The sequence below is a fragment of the Neurospora tetrasperma genome (genome assembly GCF_000213175.1).
Source record: "Neurospora tetrasperma FGSC 2508 unplaced genomic scaffold NEUTE1scaffold_81, whole genome shotgun sequence".
NCBI lineage: Eukaryota > Fungi > Ascomycota > Sordariomycetes > Sordariales > Sordariaceae > Neurospora > Neurospora tetrasperma.
The window spans coordinates 810,212-831,698 of NW_009799179.1; the positions used below are offsets into that span (position 1 = coordinate 810,212).

At 51.9% G+C, this 21,487-nt stretch overlaps 2 protein-coding genes across 2 annotated transcripts; both read right to left on the minus strand.

Annotated features, from left to right (window-relative positions):
• Positions 1-653: 653 nt before the first annotated feature.
• On the minus strand, positions 654-10,963 carry NEUTE1DRAFT_149300 (uncharacterized protein; the record flags this gene model as incomplete). The annotated part of the gene is made up of 4 exons (XM_009856887.1): positions 654-6,241; positions 6,304-7,620; positions 10,437-10,557; positions 10,673-10,963. The coding sequence occupies 4 exons, from the start codon at positions 10,961-10,963 to the stop codon at positions 654-656; spliced, it is 7,317 nt and encodes a 2,438-aa protein (XP_009855189.1).
• Positions 10,964-12,461: 1,498 nt separating this feature from the next.
• NEUTE1DRAFT_118446 (uncharacterized protein) lies at positions 12,462-14,478 on the minus strand (the record flags this gene model as incomplete). The annotated part of the gene is made up of 1 exon (XM_009856889.1): positions 12,462-14,478. One exon carries the CDS (start codon positions 13,922-13,924, stop codon positions 13,052-13,054), a length of 873 nt encoding a protein of 290 aa, XP_009855191.1.
• Positions 14,479-21,487: the final 7,009 nt, after the last annotated feature.

Sequence of the window (21,487 nt, forward strand, 5' to 3'; positions counted from 1 at the left end):
TTATCGTTCAATCAACGGCCCGTTCCCTTCTTCGGTCCCTGGTAATCATCACAAACAGCTCGCTTTCCTCCGTCCTAAACCCACCCTATCTGGGTACATCACATCAGCTTCCTCCACGACCACCACCACCCCATTACAACCCCCTCCTTTGACAAATCTCGCTTTGGTTCAGTCTTCGTTGCTCTCACACATTTCCCCGAACAATCCCAGCAAAAAGGGCATACAACTCTGAATAAGGTGTAAGATTTAAGGTGTAAGAAATACATCGCTGATAGGTATATGTGTGTGTGTATGTATGTATGTGAAAAGAAGCCAGGTAATTATGTGCGTGTATCTCTCGCTTCCTCTTGTATACCCCTTCTTCGTCCCCTCCTTTTGTATTCCCATCCAGTTCCATTCCTGTTTTCCCTGCTCCTGTCTTCATCGTCTTCGTCTCTATCATCTCTGCATGACGACATTGTCCCATTCTTTCATTCTTATACGTGCAAAAAAATTCTGTGCGAACAAAAACAAGGTGATCTGAAAGGTCGAAGAAATAAAAGTAAAAGAAATCTTCCCGAGCCTCTTCATTTTGAAGAGGCCCATTTACCACAGTACCCCTTCAGCCTCTCTCCGTCCCTTCTTCACTCCTATCCACGCTCCTCAGGACCCCTTCAATCATCCTCAAAAAACCCATCATCATCAAAATCCTCCACCGGCGACGCGTCGCTATCGTACATGCCGCCGGACCTCGTCATCGGAGGAGCCATCATAGGTGAAGAGATATTCCTCCGATGCTGTTGAGCTTGGGCAAACGAAAGTGTCGAGGGGTCAGGTGAAGGCGAAATAGAAACCTCCAATAGCTCCCTTTCACTTGTCTCCTCCTCAGCCACCTGCTGCGGCTGCTGGATATGCATAGACGCCGTGGACGGCCCTCTCGACCTCTGCTGCTGCTGATTCTGGCGCAGTGCCCTTTTGGATAGTTCTTGAGGAGTGAACCTGCGACCGGTGGCTGAGAAAGCAGTTGGCTGAGGTTGTTGCTGGGCTTCGGCTGTAGACCTGCCCGTCGATACGGAAGCGTGGGAAGCTTTGCGCAAACCGGCGGATCCAGATGTGAGGGGCGTCGGGTTCCCGCCAAGGAACCCAGAGGCTGGCTTCGACGGCGTGACGTTACGGCTCTGCGCAGGAGACGCGGACAAAACACTGCTCAAGCTGCCGAAAGCCGGCAGGTCCTTGCCCTTCCTCCAGTTGCCCCAGGCGGCTGCCAGAGGACCAACAGCCTGCGCAACACGCGGCGTGGCCGCCTCTCTGATCGTCGCAGCAATGTTGGGTAGGTTGATGGCCGACCCGCCGTTCATCGCGCGCTCACGCTCCTGCTCCTCCATCTGGAGGTTGGCCTTCAGCCTGATAGCGGCATCCCGGACCGCGTCCTTGTCGTAGTTGTCACTGGAAAGAGCACCAATAATGTCCTGCAGATCCGAGTGGCGCACAGCAAGGAGCTCGCGGAGCCAGATGATCTCGTCGTCGCGCTTAGAAATCTTGGTCTCAGCTTCGGGGTCGGCCTTCTCGAGTTGTTGCTCGAGTTCCTCGATGCGAAGCTCGCGGGCTTGGAGCTGCTCCTGGAGGACCATGATGGACTCGCGGAGAGCTTGGGGCGAAATTCTCTCGGAAGGCGGGACATCGTTGGGGGTGGACTTGGACACCGCGGGATCCGCCGGAGTACCGGCCACAGAAGCCTTGGCCGCTTGAGCGGCGGCACGAGCAGCTTCCTTGGCAATCTCCAGCTTCTCCTCGACATGCAACAATTTGTCCTGGAGATGCTGGGCCTTGGATGTCTCGATACTCAAGCGATCCAAGAGGTTCTTCTCCGTCCGTTGGGCGTCCTCAGTGGTGTTGCTGAGTTGACGCTCATAGCGGGCCTGAAGATCCTCCACCTCGTTCTGATGCTTGCGCATGAGCTCATCAAGTTCCGTCTTCTTCGAGTTCTGAGCCTCCTCGAGGAGCATGTCGTGCTGAGCCTTGGCTGTGTCGGCGTCCAACTTAACCTGGTCCATCTGGGATCTGAGTCTGTTAAGCTCATCTTCAAGCTCCCTGCGGACAGCGTTAACTTGGTGGTTGGCTTGCTCAACCTCTGCTTGCATGGCATTGCGAGTACGCGTGATTTCGCGAGCAGCGGACTCCCTAGCTTCCTGAAACTCAGCCTTGAATCGCAAAGCGCTCTGCTGCAACTTATGGTTCTCAGTGCGCATTTCCGCAAGCAGCAGCTCAAGTCTCTTGCACTCCGCAACAGCTCTCATGCCCTGCCGCTCGTTCATCTCCAGCCTCTCCAGCTCGGTCTCGATACGTTCACGAGTTCTGGCCTCAGCCTGCAGCTTGGCATCCAAGACCTCCTGGCGGGCAATCAACGTCTGCTCCTTCTTGGCGCGCCTGGCGTTCTCCTCGGTGATTTGCCGAGCAGCGTGAGCCATCTCGTCCTGAAGGGCAAGGAACTTGGTGCGCCAGCTGTCGCGGACGCGCTCGTTCTCCTGGACCTGGGTACCAAGAGTATCGATCAGCTTATGCAAAGCCTTGTTCTCGTCAAGAGCCTTGCTAAGATCAGCATCACGACGCTTGGCAAGCTCGCTGACTCTATCAGCCTCAGATCGCCAGTGCCGAGCTTCTTGCCGAGCAGTCCGAAGATCGTTATCCAACATGTTAATCCGATTCTGCGCTTCGCTCCTAGACTTTTGAGTGTGCTCGGTGCCGGCTTCCAATTGCGTCAAGCGCATGGCAACCTTATTGTTAGCGGCCTCGATGGCTCTAATCTTATGGTCCTTCTCGTCGACCTCCTTCTTGAGGCGGCTCTCCTCCTCTGTGGTGAGCTTCAATTGGCGTTGGACTTCGGCAAGCTTGTCTTCAGCAGCTCTCCGGCCCTTCTGCTCCTTCTCAGCCTGTTCTTCAAACTGGTGGGAATGGTTCTCGAGGTCGGCGATCCGTTGGTTCAGGGCGCTCTTGTTCATCATCTCGACCTCAATCTTGGTCGCAGCAGACTGGAGCTCACGGGTGAGATCCGACGCACGGTCCTCGGCAGCGCGCCTGGCCGCAATCTCTGTCTCCACCTTGGCCTCCTGAGAGCGGAGTCGCTCCTCGAGTTCCAGGACGCGAGCCTGAAGGTCAGTGACCTGGGCCTCCTTGGCTTGATCCACTGCAGGCTCAAGGCGGTTATGCACCACTTCTTCAACAATCTTCTTGATGTCATCGCTGCCGACCGAGGAGACCTTTGGCTGAGTAATCTGAGCCTTCAGCTCTTCAAGGGCCTGAAGGATGTCAGGCCGGTCGCCAAAAGTCGACTTGGCAGAGGAGGACGTTGGCCTGGTTCTTTGCTGAGAAGCGAGGGCTTCCATAACAGCAACCTTGATTTGCTCCATCTTACGGTCCCTACGCGGGCTGATGGAACGGCGAGTAGTAGGCAGATCGTCATCCTCGTCATCGGCGTCGCTATCGCGGACTTCAGCAGAGGCGCTGCGCACGTCTCGGCGGTTTGAGACAGCTCTCCTCGAGATAGCAGCCAGAGAGTGCTTAATGGTATCAAGAGTCTGTTCTAGTGGGCCAAGACGGCTATCCAGGATACCGCCAACAACTTCATTGACCTGCCCATTGAAGAAAGTGACACGGGACTCCAGCTTTTCCTGCTCATCCTCGGTGAAGTCGCCGTTCCAGTCGCTAACTGGCACGTCCTCACTGCCATTGAGGCGTTGGACAGGTCCCTCAATGAGCTGCGCACTGGTGGGCGGGTCGAGGAAGGGATCCTCCAGCTCGGTTGTGGGAATTGGCTGTGACGGCTGAAGAGGGAGACCGGTGTACTTGCGCGGAGCCGGGCTAGGACTGCGAGAGTGATCTTCAGCTTGACGGTAGGACGATGAATCTGCAACTGCCTCCAAAGGAATGGGGTGAGTCGGGTTGGGCTGGTGCCACTGAGTTTGACCACCACTATCAGTGGGCTTTTTGATTCCCATGTCTGGGTTAGCACTGAGATGGCGCATGACCGCGTCAATGTCGTCAAAGCTGGGTTCTGCAGTCGTTGTAATGCTCATGCTCTCCTTCTTCTTGGACCCTTCGCGTCTGGGCGGTGGTGGTTTAGGAGCCCATCGAGAAGCAGCGAGCCCCTTAGTAGGCTTCGATGGCACAGTAACCACGTCAGGCTCTGCAGGTACCTTTTCCGTATGATCTACCTCCGCAACTTCTACAACAGGCGTCTGCTGAGGTGGCTGTTGAGAAGAGCCAGTAGCGACATCTGTAACTTCCATAGGCCAAGTCGATATTCCAGGCACAAAGGCTGAAGCAGTCGCAGAGAGAGACTTCTTGTGACCATGAGTAGCCGCATCGTCGCTGAACGGGTTAGGATCCTTGAGCTCCGAGACAGTCCAGTTCAAAGACATAGGATCTGCAGCCTGCTCTAGCGGGCTTACCGTAGCCTGAGTATCCGTCGTCTCAGATGCCATGGTGGAAGACAGTGTCATGTCTGGGTGACCATGAGTAGATTCGTCGAACGACTTCTCCTCAATCGGAAGGTCTTCCTCCTCGTCCTTGTTTGGCCTAGACTCAGCCACGGGAGTAGAACTCTCAGCGGTTTCTGACGCCGCAGGAGCCACACTGTCCAGTTCGACATTGTGATGATCCAACTTGGTGAAAGTAACACCGTCGAATTGCCCCTCTGCTTCGTACCTCTCTTCCTCCGTCTGAGCCTCCTTGTTGGGTGGCAAGATTGGGATAGCCTTGCTTTCCTCAGCAGACGAGACAATCTCGGCCTTCTCCTGGTCACCGGCATCAACAGCCGAGCTCTCAGGTTTAGCATCGCTTTCCACCGCGGGGTTTGCGGTCGGCGTTGCAAACGAATTAGGAGTGAAGGCAGGCGCATCCGGGCGAAACTTGAGGCCAAACTCGCTTTGAGTAGGAGAGAACACGGACGCAGTAGGGTTGATGGCGCCAGTCGTAGGTGCTGAAGCGGCAAAGTGACTGGTGGCAGCAGAGAACGTGGCGACCTGGGGGGTGAACTGCGGCGTGAAAGTGCTGTTGGGGTTATACTTGAATTCGGGCGCTTCCACGTTCAATTTGGACAACGAAGACTTGCTACCATGGCTGGCATGCTTAGGGGCGGGGCCAACCGCAGGCTTTCCGGTGCTCCAGGAGCTACTAGCATTAGACAAGGTATGTTGATGCATCATCTTCTGGAATTCGAGCGCTTGGATGGGCGTTCCTAGGTTGCTCGGATTCGTCTCGATCTCGTCGTCTTCAGCAGCCGGTCCGTCAATCGGCTGCAGACTAGGCCTAAAACCACCTCCACTATTAGAGATGTCCTCTTCGGTAAAGTATTTTTGCGACAGCGAGTGTCCGCGACTGTGCGGTCTCGGGTGATGCAAGACAAGGCCGTCCGAACTAGCACCAAATTGAGGTTGCTGGGGAGCGAAGTTAACTGACGAGTCTCTGGCATGGGGGTTAACCGGCGGGATGGTATGTTCCTCTCTGTGCGGGCTGTAATCTTGATCGTTTTCGAGCTGCGAGCGCATCTGTTCTTCCAAATGGTATTCAGCTTCATCAATTTCCCTTTGCAAATCGTCGCCTGGATTGTGATGGGGAAGAAGGCCGGCTTCGGGAGCGCGCACGGAATCTTGAGCTGGTTCTTCTTCTACGATTTCGTGAAGATCCTGCAAGCGCGGCGATGCTCGTGGGGGCGGCGCAAACTGATGCTGGAGCTGATGCTGAGGCGGATGCTGGAACATGGGTAACTGCAAGGACTGATGGCGGTGATGGCTCATATGGCCCATATGGCCCATGGGACTAAAGAGACCACCGTCTGGTGAAAATGGTGAGCTGGGAGACATCATCGCGTTGAGGTTAGCAAGCGAGGGTGAACCCATGCGGTGTCCATGTTGTTGCATCATCATCTGCTGAGACCAGGCATGTGGAGATGGGATCGATATAGAAGCCCGAGGATTATACTTGGATGTAAACGAGGCAGGCGACATGCCGGCAGGGAGGCCTGGGCTGGTAGGCGATGGCCCAAGACCATGGAAAGGAAAGCCCGGGAGACCACCTCCACTTGCGGCCGAAGAAGTCGGCAGCGGAGGTGAGAAGGGGAGCGGAGGGTAGTTGGCGACCGAAGGCTGTCGGCTCATGGATGTGGCCGGAGAAACCGAAGGCTGTGGGGGCTCGTCGTCCCCAAGTGATACTCCTAGAGCTCTGAGCTTTGCTTCGGTCAACTCGTCCACGTATCTCTTCCAAGCTAGATGGCGAATGTTACTAGGCATACCTTCAGAGGTCACAATCAGCAGGGTGGAATCTTACCATTCAAGTCGGGAAGAAGCACTTTCCAGCTTCTTTCCTGTCGCTCCTGTATCAAATCATCGAAATCGGGCCAGGATCCTCGACTTTGCGAAGTGGACTCCTGATTCGCGGTCTTTGGCGGCTCCAGATCAAAGCCACTGATATCATGACCCTGCTGTTGCCAGCTTCTCATCCTTGCCTGAACCTCGGATTCGGAGAGAGGAATTGGAGCCTTGCCTGGTTGCCCACGCTCGTCATCCTTGGGAATCAGAATCATGACGCTTTTACCCTTCCATGGGACCTTCTTCTTCATTCGAGGCGATACGGCGAGCGTAGAGGTACGTTTGGGTGCGGGTTTCGACGGTGTGGAAGGAGCTACAGGCTCTCCTTTTGGAATGTTCATGCTGGAGGCATCTTCGGGCTTTGTTGCGCCAACTGACTGGCTTGTGGAGGGTGTTCGTTCGGGAAATGGAGAGACTGAGGGTGCACGGTCACTCGCCATAGTGACGTCGGGCGGCGATGCCCTTTCGTTCGGGGACGCCATGTCGGATTTGCTTGCCTGTCTGCTGACCAGGCGGGACTGTCTTAGAGTATCAGTGCTCGACTGCTTCTTGAGAGCACCCTGTGATTCCTGGCGCTGTCTACTGCTTCGCCTGCTGCTTCGTCGACGATCCGCCCTGGGAGTAAGAAGGTGATCTCCTAGCCAAGCGGTGTCTTCGTCACCGGAAAATGAGTCGCTCAGTGAAGAGTTCTCACTATCACCAGTGCCGTCGCTTAGCCAATGTAGCTTTTCTCGCTCGCTACCGTGAGCTGTATGCTGGCGAATCCAGTCCTCTGTGATTCCGTGTACCAGGCGCCTTGCGCGATTAGCGAGGACGGTTGCGGCTCCGCTGATGAAGGATGACCGGGACTCGGAGGTATTGTCTTGTTGAGTGGGCGGGGCGGGTCGCAGAAAGCGGGTTTGAAGCGCTAGGGTATGGATGGGATCTCGCTCGGATTCGGAGTCGTCGTCGTCTTCCTCGTCGTCACTGCTCGAATTCTCGATCCGCAGGTTTGGGGGGTAGGGGGAACCCCAGCGGCTTCCGTCGACTTCGTCTTCGTTTACGGAGATGGTGGGCGGAGTTCTCAGAAGACCCTGAACCCGGAGAGGAAGTCTGGGGACAGGCAAGGGCGGAAGCTCGGGGGAAGCTTCGCCTTGGGCGGTGGAGGCGCTCGACAGGGCAGGAGAGGTCGGCGATCCAGATGGGTGTCGGAAGTAGTTCTTGATACCGTCCTGCGCGACCGCAGCAGGAGGAGGGGTTCGCGGTGACGACTTTAGGGAAGACGTCTTTGGAATACCTGGAACAAGGTGGAGGCAAAGGTCCAAGGTTAGCAACCAGGATGCGAAAGGCCGTGGGAGAGTTGTAGCATGTGAATCACTACCTAGTCAGGTTGCCAGGAGTGGGAGGTTTCAGAATTTCAGAACTGACAGAGAATGTATACACATGGACTATGGAGACGGGGACGATGGGTTGACGGGCTCGAGAGCTACAAAAAAAGTGGATGTATGGATTTAAGCTTACCTGGACGAGATCAGCGTGCAGACGAAGCCGGAGCCTGTCTGCCACCGATGCTCGATTTTATTTTTTGTTGTATTTCAGTTTGCGTCAACACCACAGGGTCGTGACGTTGATATTCCCTTTCCCCCTCGTTACCACTGTCCCACGCGGTAACGGTCTGTATGTAAGTAAAGCTGTCGACAAATGGCGAGACCAGGAGAAAAAAAAAAAAGATGGAGTACCAGAAGAGCCAAAAGGGGCAATTAGGAAGTTTAGAGGTAGAAGACTGGACAGAAGGAAAATAAAAAGTCGGTAACGAACTAACTACGGGGTCGTCCCAAAGTCAACAAATGAGCGAAGAGAAGAAGAAGAAGAAGAAGGGGTGAAGGCAACAACGGTTCTGGACGGGAGTTCCGAACGCATCGAGGGGGCTCTGTTGCTCTGTTTTTTTCCTTGTTCTTTCACCGCTGCGAATTGGAGGCTCTTGACTTTTCAGAGAAGGCCCGGTAAGTGGGTTGTATAGTGTTGTAGAGCGGGAGGTGTAGAGGTAGAGGTAGTTGACTTTTCTGAAACACTCAAAGACGCGCAAAGTATCGGCTGTGGATGGAGCGTTTGTCGACGCGTTTTCCACGACTGGACTCTGAGGATTCCGTTTCCGACGCAGGGTGTGCAGTGGTGAGTGGTAGGAGGAGGACAGTGGGCGAACCGAGGACCGAGAGCGGGATGGATCGATGGAGGGAGAAAGGTTGCTTGGTTGACAGTTGAGGTTGGTGTGGTTCGTTGCAGATGATGGAGGTTGTTGCGCCCACCTGATGCTGCAGCTGAGGTGCTGCTGCAGGTGATGAGTACTAGCTACCTCCAGAGGTAGACTTGCCTTGGAGGTTGGGTGGGACCTCAGCTGTTAACACACTACACTACACTACACTACACGGCAGTGGTGACTGAGTGCCTCTGTCGCCAATCTACCTAACAGTTCCTTACCCTACCTATTTTTCCCTTGACCGCCCGCTGCCGTGGGATTTGTTTCTTCTCTTTCCCAGCCGTCGTTCTCACCATCCGTCCCGTCTTCTGTCCCTTTTTGCGCAGCAATCACCCTCGCCGAGTCCATCAATGGTCCCTGATTGCCCCACATTGTCCGCCGAACACCATCGTGCGATTCGACAGATGGCGAGTACAAAGCGGGGAGAAACGGGCTTCTGTATCCACGCTGCCAAGGCCAGCCGCCCACACAGCGAGCCCTTCACAATCTTGAGCCGCATTGGCCAAAAAACCCTTGTCACAAGGCGGTCGCCAAGTACCTCTTAACTGTTGACTGTGCTACCCGCGCTTGCATAGAACATTTCCATTTCTCCTCCCGTTCAGTTCCATCCTTCGCTTCGACTCCCCGTAGCCGTCCGTACTTCTTCACTTGCCTGTGTTGTTTTTACATGAAGTATACTTGCCATTTCCCCATTTCCTTTTTTGGGGATGAATCCTTTGCGTTGTCGGATTACACTGCAGCAGCAAAACACCACGATGAGGCTCTGTCCAAACTGAAACTCACATCGTCCATTCAGGAACACGTCCAGCGGGAAAAAGGGGCAAGCCACGGGCACGACGGGTTTCTCCACGACGACGAGTAAGAAGAGAGGCTGCTGCATCACCACTGCATGGCTACACCACACGTGCTGGCATCAACCCGGATCAAATGGCCTCCCGCACCACCAAGGGCCCACCAACTGGCAGAGCCATGCAGCGATACCCAAGGAGGCCGGAACACACGGGTCCCCAAGATCTGGTTCGCATGTGGAGTGCTGGAACTGGTTGGCCTTGTGAAGCAAAACACTTTGTTGGAATGTTGATGTTTCAAATCTACCAACTTGTCCAAGTCAGCCATTGGCTGTGGAATGGAACTTGATGAAAAGAAAGCTCATTGTCTCTTCGGCATCATCCGGATCTCCAGAGCGGGAAACCCGATCGATCGTTCGTTGCCGTGAGCAAGGAACGGACGAGAAGGAAAAAAAGGCACGCCGCTTGCTGCAGGTCGCTGATACCACTTGTACCATTCAGTCCACTGACGCAGCGACGCCATGGGTACTGCCTATCAAGGTTCTTGCGACTTGGTTGCCAACCTAGTCTTTCGACACCTCTGTCCTCGCAAACACTCAAATGTCAACATATGGACGAGCCCAAATTCTAAAAGAAGGTCAAGATGAAACGGACAACTTAACCCTTCCAGCGGATGGCTCACCCGGGCGCTTCCATGTCAATCTTGATTCGATATCGAAAAATGATGCCCCAAGGTTCCCGTGATTCCTCAACACGAACGCCCATCATCGTCATCACCAATCTGAACGAAAGCCAATGTCTGGAGCCACATACTCTACACATCACAGAAAATATCATGCGTCGCATTCGACACCACCAGCGTCGGTCCCGGCTTGACCGCGAAGCTCGTTTCCGTCGCCGACTCTATCGAGTTCATGCATTGTTCTAAAAGAGTCATATGTTAACAAGCGGGCATCGCATAGGAATAATCATCAGGGACTACTTTGATCCTAAAGAGCCACTCTTCTTCACTCTTTGGAAAACAAACCTCAGAAGAAAAAAAAAACACACTAGTAGCAAATCACTGACCTCGTTGCTTATCACAATCACTAACCCCAAAACTCGTCTTCTTGTTCTCATCATTCGCCGTATCCGCGCAGGCATTCTTTTGGTTGTCGCAGACGCGGCTGGCTGCTGTTGCAAAGTCAGGCTGAAATAGTACATCGTCAGTACTCGATACAAGTAAAATGTAGCATGGTAAACGCTCGGCTATATCCTGGCCCTGAAGCTGCAAGGGAACAGACAAAGAAAGAGAAAAGACTCACAAAGGTTTCACCATTTACTTCAAATGGCCTTGAAGGGTTCCCCGAAAAGACTATCGGCTGCGGTGATGCTTCGCCGAGGAAGTTGGCTGTGTGGAAGAAGGAGTCGAGCTCCTGGCCTGTTGACACTTGTCGCGGGAGGTTGAAGGCGAAGTCAAGTTCTGCGTGGAGAGTGTCTTCGAGGGTGGGTGAGTCTGGTGAGGCGGCAAAGACTGTTGCGTAGCTGGAGAGGACGAGGAAGAGGATCGCCGTCGTCGTTGTTGTCGTTCGAAGATGCTGAGTGGGCTTCTTCATGATGGATCGGTGCTTCAAGTCGGACTCCGCGACTTGGAACTTGTACTCGGACTTCTGGTCAAAGTCGAGGCAGGTTACTCGGTGTTCTCCCCAGGCGATTCGGCTCGTAGTGCTCGTCGTCTCGTCTCGTCCTTGCCAGTAGTATTGTGCGCCGAGATGTCGCAAGGTGTTGTTAACCCCAATGATTCCACTCGAAGAAAAAGCCCGGAAAACAACTCAAACAGGCAGCAAGCAGGTCCGAATTCGTCGCCGTCACAGCCCAGCTAAACTAAAGTCGTTCGTATTGGTGAAGATGATCTTTCAGAATAAACCCAGCGAACACACTCTCAGGACAAAGAAAGAAAGGAAAGAGTTCATCATTCTCAGGTTCAGAAGCGCCCTCCAGCCAGTAGGTAGTTCGGGCAATGCTAAAGGCTGAAACAATCTTGAGACGAGGGTGCTGTCCATGGTTACAACGAACAATCCTTCCCATGCCTCCCTACCAATCTCGGCCCCGATCCGACCACCGACCGGAATGGAACCATACCAATATTTTTGTCATCTACATATGTAAAAAGCTAAGCCACCCACAAGGCATCAGAAACAAACAAAAAATAAGTAGGTGATCGACTAAAGAACTTGATGCGCATAAAAAGGTTTCTTTACATGGCGCACTGCACACGATGATCTACGTTCTATGTTCTAATATCGTATAAAGCGCCGACTGAGTGAGTGCAGTGACGATTGACTGACTTCCCTGGTCAACAACCATGGCCATCCACCCAGTCGAGGTTTTTCTTCCGAGCAAGTGAGTCGGCTACCTACACTAGATTGAGGAGTGTAACGGGGAGGTATCCGATGTAGCATCCATCATCTCAGGGGCAGTTCTAAAAAAAAAAGGTTTGCTTATACCATAGGTACCTCTAACCCGTGATCTCTCGCCTTAGAACACCCACATCATCAACTTGTTTAGAAATAGTACCTGGGAAACGCGGGGATCCAGAGCAAATTGAGGGAAATACGTAAGTTATGTAGATACCGAAGCTGTTCCGATTTCGAAAGAGAAAAGAGTGAATCTATTAATGTACATAAGTAGTTAAAGCTTTCGTTGACTCTCAACTGCCCATCTATGATAAGAAAGTACCTTCCATAGCATCGACACGTCTTTCCTTCGCATTCCTTAGGTCTGCTTATGTCTAATGTATCTATCTGAGATTAGTTAATAACGAGGATGCCCTGGGGACCAACAGCCTGAAGTACAATTACTTGTTTACGGAGGTGGTTCGCTAACGTCTGTCCGTTCCTCGAGTAAATTCGGGCTACTAATGAGTAAGTCTAGTCAAAGCATGATGATGGCGAGCAAGGAAGAAGGCTCTGGGGAAAGCCTTCTGTCAGACAGGCGTGGGGTTCCATGTTCTTCGTGTCTATCCAGCCCAGCAAGTTGTAATATCGTTGGCTGATAGTGTATCACGAAAGCAATTGAGGTCATTTCGACTAAACTGTCTTCACGCGGAATGTGGGTTTGTTGGAACGGTTATATGATTTGGAAATATCTTTCCTTCTATCCATTCATCCATCCATCCATCCATCCATCCGTCCATCCATTTCTCTGCTTGCTTGCTTGCCTGCTCTGCTATGACTTTTCCACCCTTTCAAATTTCGTTATCTTTTCGTGATATGGGAGTGTAATGAGTGTGTGTACGTAGAGAAACGTAGTGTACATCAATTTTGTGTTGCATCTTCTCCTCCCCCAAACGCATACCAAATAAATGCTCTGCCCACCACCGGTAGATTGCCACAACATATACATGTGAGCCCCCCAGGGTTCAAAACCAAGCAGAGCCGAGTCAGAAAGAAGAATGTTGAGGCGATATGGCATTGCCACGTGTTTTGTAAGATCTAGAAAAACATTTTATGTGAAAGAAAATAAAAAAATGCAGGCTGCCGTAGCCGATAACAGGCAAACTCAGCGATGGCGACGACGGCGACGACTGAAAGACGCGGAAGGGGTATCTTGATCGCTGATGATTTGGTACGCTTTAGAAAGCGAAATGGAACAACGCAAAAACTTCATATTTCTTTGTTTGGGGATATATCGCAAGATAAAAATTAGAAGTTTGACGCCTGGTTCACATGCGTCGGCGCATGATAGCTCTCCAGCGTGCTTTGGAAGGGGGTGCGTCCAACCATCGATCCTCCAACTTCGGGCTTGCCAGCATCATTGTAATCCATCAGATTGTCGGCCTCCTCGGACTGCTTCTTGCGGCCATAGATCCTCCAGCCAACGATGCCCAAGCCGGCCAAGATGATGGCTCCGCCGATACCGACAACGACGCCAATAACAGTGTTGCGGGTCTGGGACGACATGTCGCCGTCCTTGTTGTCCTGACCGGAGGCAAGGCTAGGAGACGGGGTCGAGGTAGTGAGGGCTTCGCTCGTCACGGTTGTCGCAACTCCCTGCTCGTTGGTGGTGGTGATGATTTGGGTGATGGTCTTGATGATGGGCTTGACAGACGTGCTGGACTTGGAGTTGTCATCGTCGTTGTTGGATGATCCACCGCTTCCGCCAGCCGAGGACGACGATGTTGTTGCTGCTTCCTTGGAAGAGGAAGCAACTTCGCCGTTAGGGTTCGCTGTTACTGTAGCCTGGTCGTTGTTGCTGGGTTTCGTGGTTGTCTGTGCTGGGGGTGACGTTGTAGTGGCAGCTGGCACCGAAACAGACTTGGACGTGGTGGTGGTCTCGGCTGGTGGGTCTGCGCTTGTTGTTGTGGTAGGAGCAGCCTTTGTTGATGTCGTCTCTGGGGTCGGTACCTCGACGCTCGTGTCCACGGGGAGGTCGGCGGAGGAGCTATCGCTGTCTGCTCTCCGCACCAGGGGACCGACATTGTTGTGGTGAGGGACATTGACGCCCTTGCGGATGTAGGAGGCCTCGGCGACACTTAGGGCCGAAAGGCCAACAAGAAGTAGGCGACTGAGCTGCATTATGATGACACTGATGTGAAAGTGTTGATGTGGTGTTGATGGTTGATGGTATGCGTGGGAATCGTCGAACCCTTATGGGGAAGGGTTATTACACTGGCTCGACGCCCTCCAGTAGTCTGCTGGCTCGGTGAGAGGCCCGGGTGTGCACTAGGTGACGATCGGTTCTTGGGTTTAGCGCAGGCTAATTAGCTTCCCTTGGGCGCGGCGAATGTCGACCAGTCAACTAAACGAAGGCGGTTGCTCTCAGCGGGGAGAGTGTCGTCGGATATCGAGACTGGAAGTGGAAGTGTGAATAGGGTTAAGTTGCGAAATCGAACGAGGGAAGTGCGCGCGGTTGGTGAAACGATTGTATGGGTTAGGATCCCTTTTATTTGAAAGTGTAATTATGATGACAATAGAAGCGAGGGAAAGGGAAGAAAATAGGAAAGTGGGTGGAAAAAGGGAAACGAGAGACTAGATCGATAGAAATGGTGGAAGGGTGGGTGGGTGGGACGGCTACACTACACTATGGTAGAATTTTGAACGAGCGGGAAAAGAGCGCGGCGTGATCTCTGCATCCCATCATTTCCTTGCAATGACGGGAGTGAGGCATTCGTTCATTCAGGTCACGAAGACAAGTGGACGGGCGACGGGGACAACACACCTTCAACCTCCAACGCTGGAAGGAACGGAGGGTCGGGTACAAAAGAGTGGACACGGTGGGCACCAAGCGGTAGGGCACTGTGGGTTTGATATCCACAGACCCCGAAGTCCTGCAGGATGCAAACACTTGGCGCCCCAAGATGGGACGACAAGCACTGTCAGCCATGGTCAGCCATGGTCAGCCACCCGTCCGAAAAAATGCCGACAGGCTGGCAACGACCGGCAGAGACTGCCAACTGGCCCCGCGTGGCCTCGTATTGCGGCCTGGGCGTGCCGGGACAGGCCCTTAATTTGGCGCACCCAGCGCCCATCCGCTGACCCCGATTCGAGATGGAACGAACCATTGGTATAACGGATCTCTTTGTCTCTGTCCCTGTGGGCCCAGCGCCTGAGTCTGCAAGATTTTATAAATAAAAACTCCGACTCCAGCGGTCGAATGTCTTGCCTGGCTGAGTGTTGATTGACAAGGACGGCGTCTAATGTACGTTGACGGACTGTTGCATTCTTTCCAACTGAGTTTGATCAAACCAACAAGCCGGCCCATTTGCAAAGACGCCACCGTGTTTGGGAAGGCGAGATGAACCATATCAAGTTGAATGAAGTGGCCTGCCTGTGCTCTGTGCGTCTCCATGCATCATCTGTGATGAATTATGCAACGGGACGGACGGGATGCGCTAGCCAAAATGGCATGCATAACGGTTTTTGATATCAAACTGAAGCCTGCACAACCGTCATCCCAACCCAACCTTTACCCCCGTCTTCAAGACACCATCTTTTGCCCTCGTTATCGCACTCTCGTCATCGCAAACCACCGACGTTCTGGTTGAGTGCCCTGCATATTGTTAGCATGACTCCATTTCCACTTCCACTCAAGACAGCCCGGACGGGGCAGGTGACATGGAGAGAATTTGAGGAGATCCATCGCCAAGACTCTTGAGAAGCTGAGAAAATCGGGCAAGGTTGCCAAGCCCGTACCTTGAAAATTGGCCAGAGGATTTCTGCAATCTCGAGGGAATGAAATGCGCTTCGATACCTACAGCATTCGACACCACTCGAATCGCCCTCTGCCTCGGCTACCAGCTTGTCTCCTCTCCCATGAAACAAAATCATCAACGTTCCCCAGATTGCAATGTGTCATGAGGGGTTGCTAGCGACGGGGAAACACAGACGAGCGAGGAGCGAGCAATGAGCCAAATCGCCAACAAGTGGAGGGCAAGGCAGTCCGAGATCTGAAGGGTCCCCCGATGTAACCTTCACCTCAGTCCGCACCGGTGTCCCGGCCTTGGAGATAATTTCGCCACAACCAACCAAACCGACCTCCCCTCCAAGTCCTGGTGCAACCTCCACGACAGATTCAAGAACCTTCTCCCCTGGCGCCTATGTTGGTTCAGTTAAGTTACATGTATACCAAACAGCGTCTGGCGAGCTTTGCAGCAGAGCATGTTAAGGCAACTAAGATGATGTAACATGCCATCATCCCTTCTGACGCCTAACCAAAAAAAAAGACAACAGCATTATCCCAAAGCCGGGAATGCCTTCAAAACCCGAGATCTTCATCAGATCTGCCTCGCGCCTCGCGGACGCGTATAAGGAGAAGTATGAACAAGTTTCTTTCCATCTCCATTGTTTCGAGAATGCGCAAACCAACCACTCAACTCCCCCCCTCGTGCGGCTCCCAGGGATTTGCCCGTTTATCCCTCCCCACTTTGGCGTTTCAACACCAAAGTGCGTTCCCGACGATGAAACATTGAAACATTGGAGGAACGAGAGAATGTTGTCAGACGTGATACCGCGCCTATTGTGAAGATCACTTGTCTCAGGTCGACGGCTTCTACCCGCGTCTAGATGTTGTGAAAAGAGCACCGATTCGAGAGAGGGAACATGCTGCTTGACATTGATTGATAGTCAATTGTCTAAGTTGATGCATGCCTGCGCTGCGCAACATTTCCAGCAGCTGCCCTCTTATATTTCGATGTTATGGAATCCCCAGGTAATATTTGGTGCATTACTCATGGGACGCGTCATTCGAGAGTGTAGAGGTAATAAGGTGTGCATCTTCCCATATTCCCCTTGCCGACTTCAAAGGGAGTCTGATGGTTTGCAGTATGGCCAACATCATACGAGTCATTCGCAAACAAATATCCCGCAGGCGCCGCACATCAGCTCGCTTAATATCTCTTGTGATAGTGTCTCCTTTTCTCTTTCTCTTTCTCGGGGACCATCTGGTGCCACGTCCTTGGTCGAAGCTCCTCTGTTGAATAGTTGGAGCCGCGATCTTCACAATTACCAAGCGCTCTTGTGTCACGGTGAACAATAGTGAGGAAAAGGCCAACCGATCTTGATGATTGGACATCTGGCCTAGAAAAGGGACGTTCAACGAATGATATACAACTTCAGTTATTATTCCTGGAAGCTAGTACTCACTCCCGCCTCGAGTCTGGAGACGGTATTGGAGTTACATGGAGGCCCGACAACGGATTGCCTAAATCTCAGAGTCTAGGCAGGAACCAGTGAACAGATCGGTATAACATGAAAGCGGGAACACAGAGCATCCTTGCGATAATTTTTGGCAAGTCCAGACAAGCCTCGCTTTCCCGCTCTATCCCCAGGATTTCACAGAAAGGGTCGGTCAGTTGGGTTCGAAAAGTAGAAGGGAGTCTGTACCGACTCAAAGCATTTACATCTGCAGAAAGATCATGATGCAAGCCACAAAAACATCTCGTTCAAAAGGCAGTACCATAAAGGAGCCTTCATCTCTCGTTCTTTCATGCTTACCTTTTGTGTTTAGATCCATAAACGATGGTTGCGCATTCCCAAACTGTCTTTCGTGCTTCGAGTCTTAACTGCGATCATGCATCCCATTACACCCAGATCATTTCATTAGTTCGAACTGTCCAAGCCATTCCAACCCAGCTCGCAACATCTGGCTGTCAGCGAAAAATGAGACCAAGCTTATTGAATCGATAATATGGTTTAGTCTCCCTTGAGGAGCCTGGAAATGGAAGATATACCGACATGCCTGACTCCTTCCCAGAGGACTGTTTTCAGTACCAGTTCAACAACAGCACGGCAATCACGTCTTGCGCTCTTGCCCTCCGCTACCTCTATCTACACTTATTTGCCTCCTTCTAATTTACAAGCCTCCCTTCCGCAGTTTCCGTCTCAGATCTGGTGAAACTAAAGTCCGAACTCATCACCACTGAGACAATCGATCTAAGTCACCAATGTACGTGTTGCATACATTTATGCATGTTTCGCCACGAACAGACTATGCTCTCCGGTACCTATGAACTGCGTCGATAACGACATGAACCTCATTGGCTACCTGAACTTGGGTACCTGTTAACTGTCTGATGTTCAAGACAGGTCCGTGATGTGAAGAAATAGGAGGTACAATGCCTCAGAGGTGTCCGGAAGACGAAGTACCTCTACATTTCTCTGCATAAAGCGCCTCATAGATTACATCTTTCAAAAGTCCGTCGAAGACACATCCTGCTTTGTAGGATTATACCATAGTCTCCTTTCTCTTAGTGAGTCAGTTTGGCAGAGCTCTTCTGGCTAATGTGCCGAGCCAGTTGAAAGAAAAATTCTACTTTTCAAAGTTCCTCCCTCCCAGTGCTTTTCATTGCGATCCGTATGTGACCTTGGGGCTGGATATGCCCTCAACTCCAGCCTTCCATCTCCAGACCATTTAGCTGCAACTGGCACCCCTTTTACTTTTCGACTCATAAACAAAAACCATCGATCATGCATTCAGTTTTACCTTCTGTCTGCTTTCTGATCCCTCTCGGATTCAGCCACCCTTCGTTAGGTCCCAAGAGATGATATCTGCACAAGACATCTCCACGCGCGTCTCCTAAAATCATTCTACAACCCTGTCCTTCTTGCTAACTTTTGTGTAGACTCCCTTTCTTCACACATCATCGGATAGAACCTCTATCTGCTCTTTTGCAATTCACTACGAATCCAACGGCTTGTCATTTTCCTGGAGCCCTACCGACAAGTCACGTTGGTAAACACGAACCATGATCGACCTAAAACATTGAACCACGAAGCCCGATGAAGAGTCCAACTCAACCGTAACCAAACGTCCAGCCTCTCTATTGAACGAGTTTGAACAGACCCTCAAACAACGGCAGGGATGCGCAAAAGACTCTCAAGCTTGTTGGAAGAAACCACTGGAGAGTCACCAGACGGTTAAAATGATCCTCAAAAGCAAATGGAAAACCCCCAGTGAGCGGAGGGTATTACCATATTCTAAAATGCATAACACCGAAGCAGATATAAAAATCGCCTCCATGTGGCACTTGGCTCTATGTACGATCATCTGCCGGGGCGGCGCATACTGTGGCTCAACTTTTCTGATGACGGAGCCATCCCGGAGCACCTGTCTGGAGAGATGGCGCACGAAGTAGTTGATACTCCAACGAATCAATTAGTTGCTGATGGCTTGCCGATCTAGGATATGGTTCGACGAGTAACAAGTTGTTATCGTCCCGGTCGATTCGCTCGAATCACCTATCACTAGGTAGGTGAGAAACTTATATCATATCATCCCATTTAAAAATACGCTTTATTGTTGGCAATGTCCAACTGACCACCATGAGAGAAAATCAACAGTTCCAGGAGCAATAGGATCCCATGGAAGAAAACTCGAGGGTTCCGAGACAACATCCGTCTAAATGCAGATTTCCTCTACATGCTCACCTCAATTCAGATCAGGGGTGATCAAAGGACAATATATGAGAGTATCTGCGAGCTCGTTAAAGAACCATCAAGCCGTTGGGTACACTGGGGGTGATATTGCAGAGATATGGCAATATTGATGGTCCTTGCCCGCTGCTCACAGCAAATTGTCGGCTCCTGAGGAGCTCGAGGTTTTTCTGGTGGGAATTTGCGGATCGGAAACAACACCCCTGGTAGTTTCATCGAGAATGTTATCAACGGTATGAGGAAGGAGGTGGAAGAGATTGTGAAATGCGGTGAGAGTCGGGAGTGTAGAGGAAGTGAAGTCCGGTAAGTGTAATGATACTACCTAGTATAGGGACAGCGATGACCAGACAGGCAGTTACGAGGGTAGTGATGAGGGCGAGGAGGGTGAAGAGGATCTAGAAGGCAGTGGGGATGATGGTTTACCAATGTTGATACCAGGTACTGTTATGAATCGTGGGCATCAGCTGACAAAAGGAGAGCAATCGATGGATGTTAATTGACGGTGACTTTCTGATGGAGGTTGAATTCTCCTTCTTTCCATTATCTTGTTTTCCCCCCACAGCAAGCGCACAGCATATCTCGGGAAGGTGTAAATGCAACATACGTACCACACATCATCTTAGTTGCCCCTGCCCCTGTTCTTCTTCGTGTTACTCTGGAGAAGTTTGATGAAGTTAATTTGTTCATTCGTTGCGAGCAACCGACATCACCTCACTGGAGCAGCAAAACCCCCGAGTTGCTTACCTAGAGAAACTGAAGTAGTAAAGAGGCCAGCTCGGAAGCCATCTGCTCCTGCCCAGTTCGACCTATGAGGTGATGTAGCACACAGGCACTCCTACCCTCCTGAAAAGATGGAAGGAAGGCACATTTACCCTCCAAAACCCCATCCATTCCGTCCTTTCACATCTGCATGTGTGTTTTACGAGGAAGCGTCTCTCGTCCCAGTGGTGCCCGTCACGTGGCTTTCCCTTGACTTGTTAAATCCTTCAGTTCTCTCTTGTTCTCTTACCGGAGACCAAAACTTTCTCACTTTGCTGCTCTGAGTTCATTCCGCCATTTCATTCTAATTATCGTCTCGCTTCTTGGCCACAACAATCGTTAGTTGCATACATCACTCTATCACTGCAACCTTTTACTTCTCAACTCCCGATTTTTACTGTCTTCCTATTGTCGGTGCAATAGCTACCCGTGCTGCCCTCTCTGTCATAATAGCCTTGCATCTTGTCGGCACGATGGCTAAGGATCCGGAAGTCCATGCCACACAGCACTCGGTAGAGCACCGGATAAAACCGCTTAAGCCGCCAGACAAAGATATCGCGATTGGTTTGATCATTGTGTTAGTTTGTGGTTTCTTCTTGTTTTCATAGGTACATAGTCAAAAGTTTCGGGCATGGATACCCAGGATCATGACCTGGCCACGGAGAGCTACAGCCGGCGAGGAAAAGTAAGTCGATTTTTTGTCATGATTTTCTTTGTTGACTCCGATCGATACCTATCATATCTTGCTAGCACAAAGCTAACCAAGAATGCTTTCCCAGCAATGATAATATCGAGCTGAGAAACCTACCCCAGGCGGCGACGCCCACGAACGAAGACGGGAACGGAGACAGAGACATCGAGCCGAGAGCTCGGCCCCAGACGACGGCAACTCACGGAAATCCCGAACTCAGATACGAACGAAGACATGGGCACCGGAGATCTATCTAAGTAACAGAAGCATACTACGTACCTGGTTATCGGAGCCGGACGGAGACGCTCATTTATTTGGCAGGAGTCCACTCGACGCCTAAATCTTTCGGTGGTGATTCCGGCCAAGTGGGACTGATCCGGATAACGGTCGTCGGAGGCCCACCGGTCCACTGATCAGCGGTCAAGAGTGGCAAGGATTGTCCGCAAGTGAGGTGTTGCCATTTTCGGGAGCTGGCCGGCTGAGCACAGCTGTTGCCGAAGCCCAAACGCTGATCTCTTCCTCATTTCTTCCGGCTGTCGACAGCATCGCATCCAAAAGTACGAATCCACAGGGGCGGTTGGGTGGCACACCATGCATAGGGCACAGAAACCCCAACTTCATCCATGCACAATATCCCGCGACCGCTATGGGAAGAGACACGCAACGAAAACCTGGAGAACATATAACACGGCATCGAAGCAACGCTATCACATTCTGCTATGATTTACACACCGTAGGATATCGGTGAAGGCGTCTTT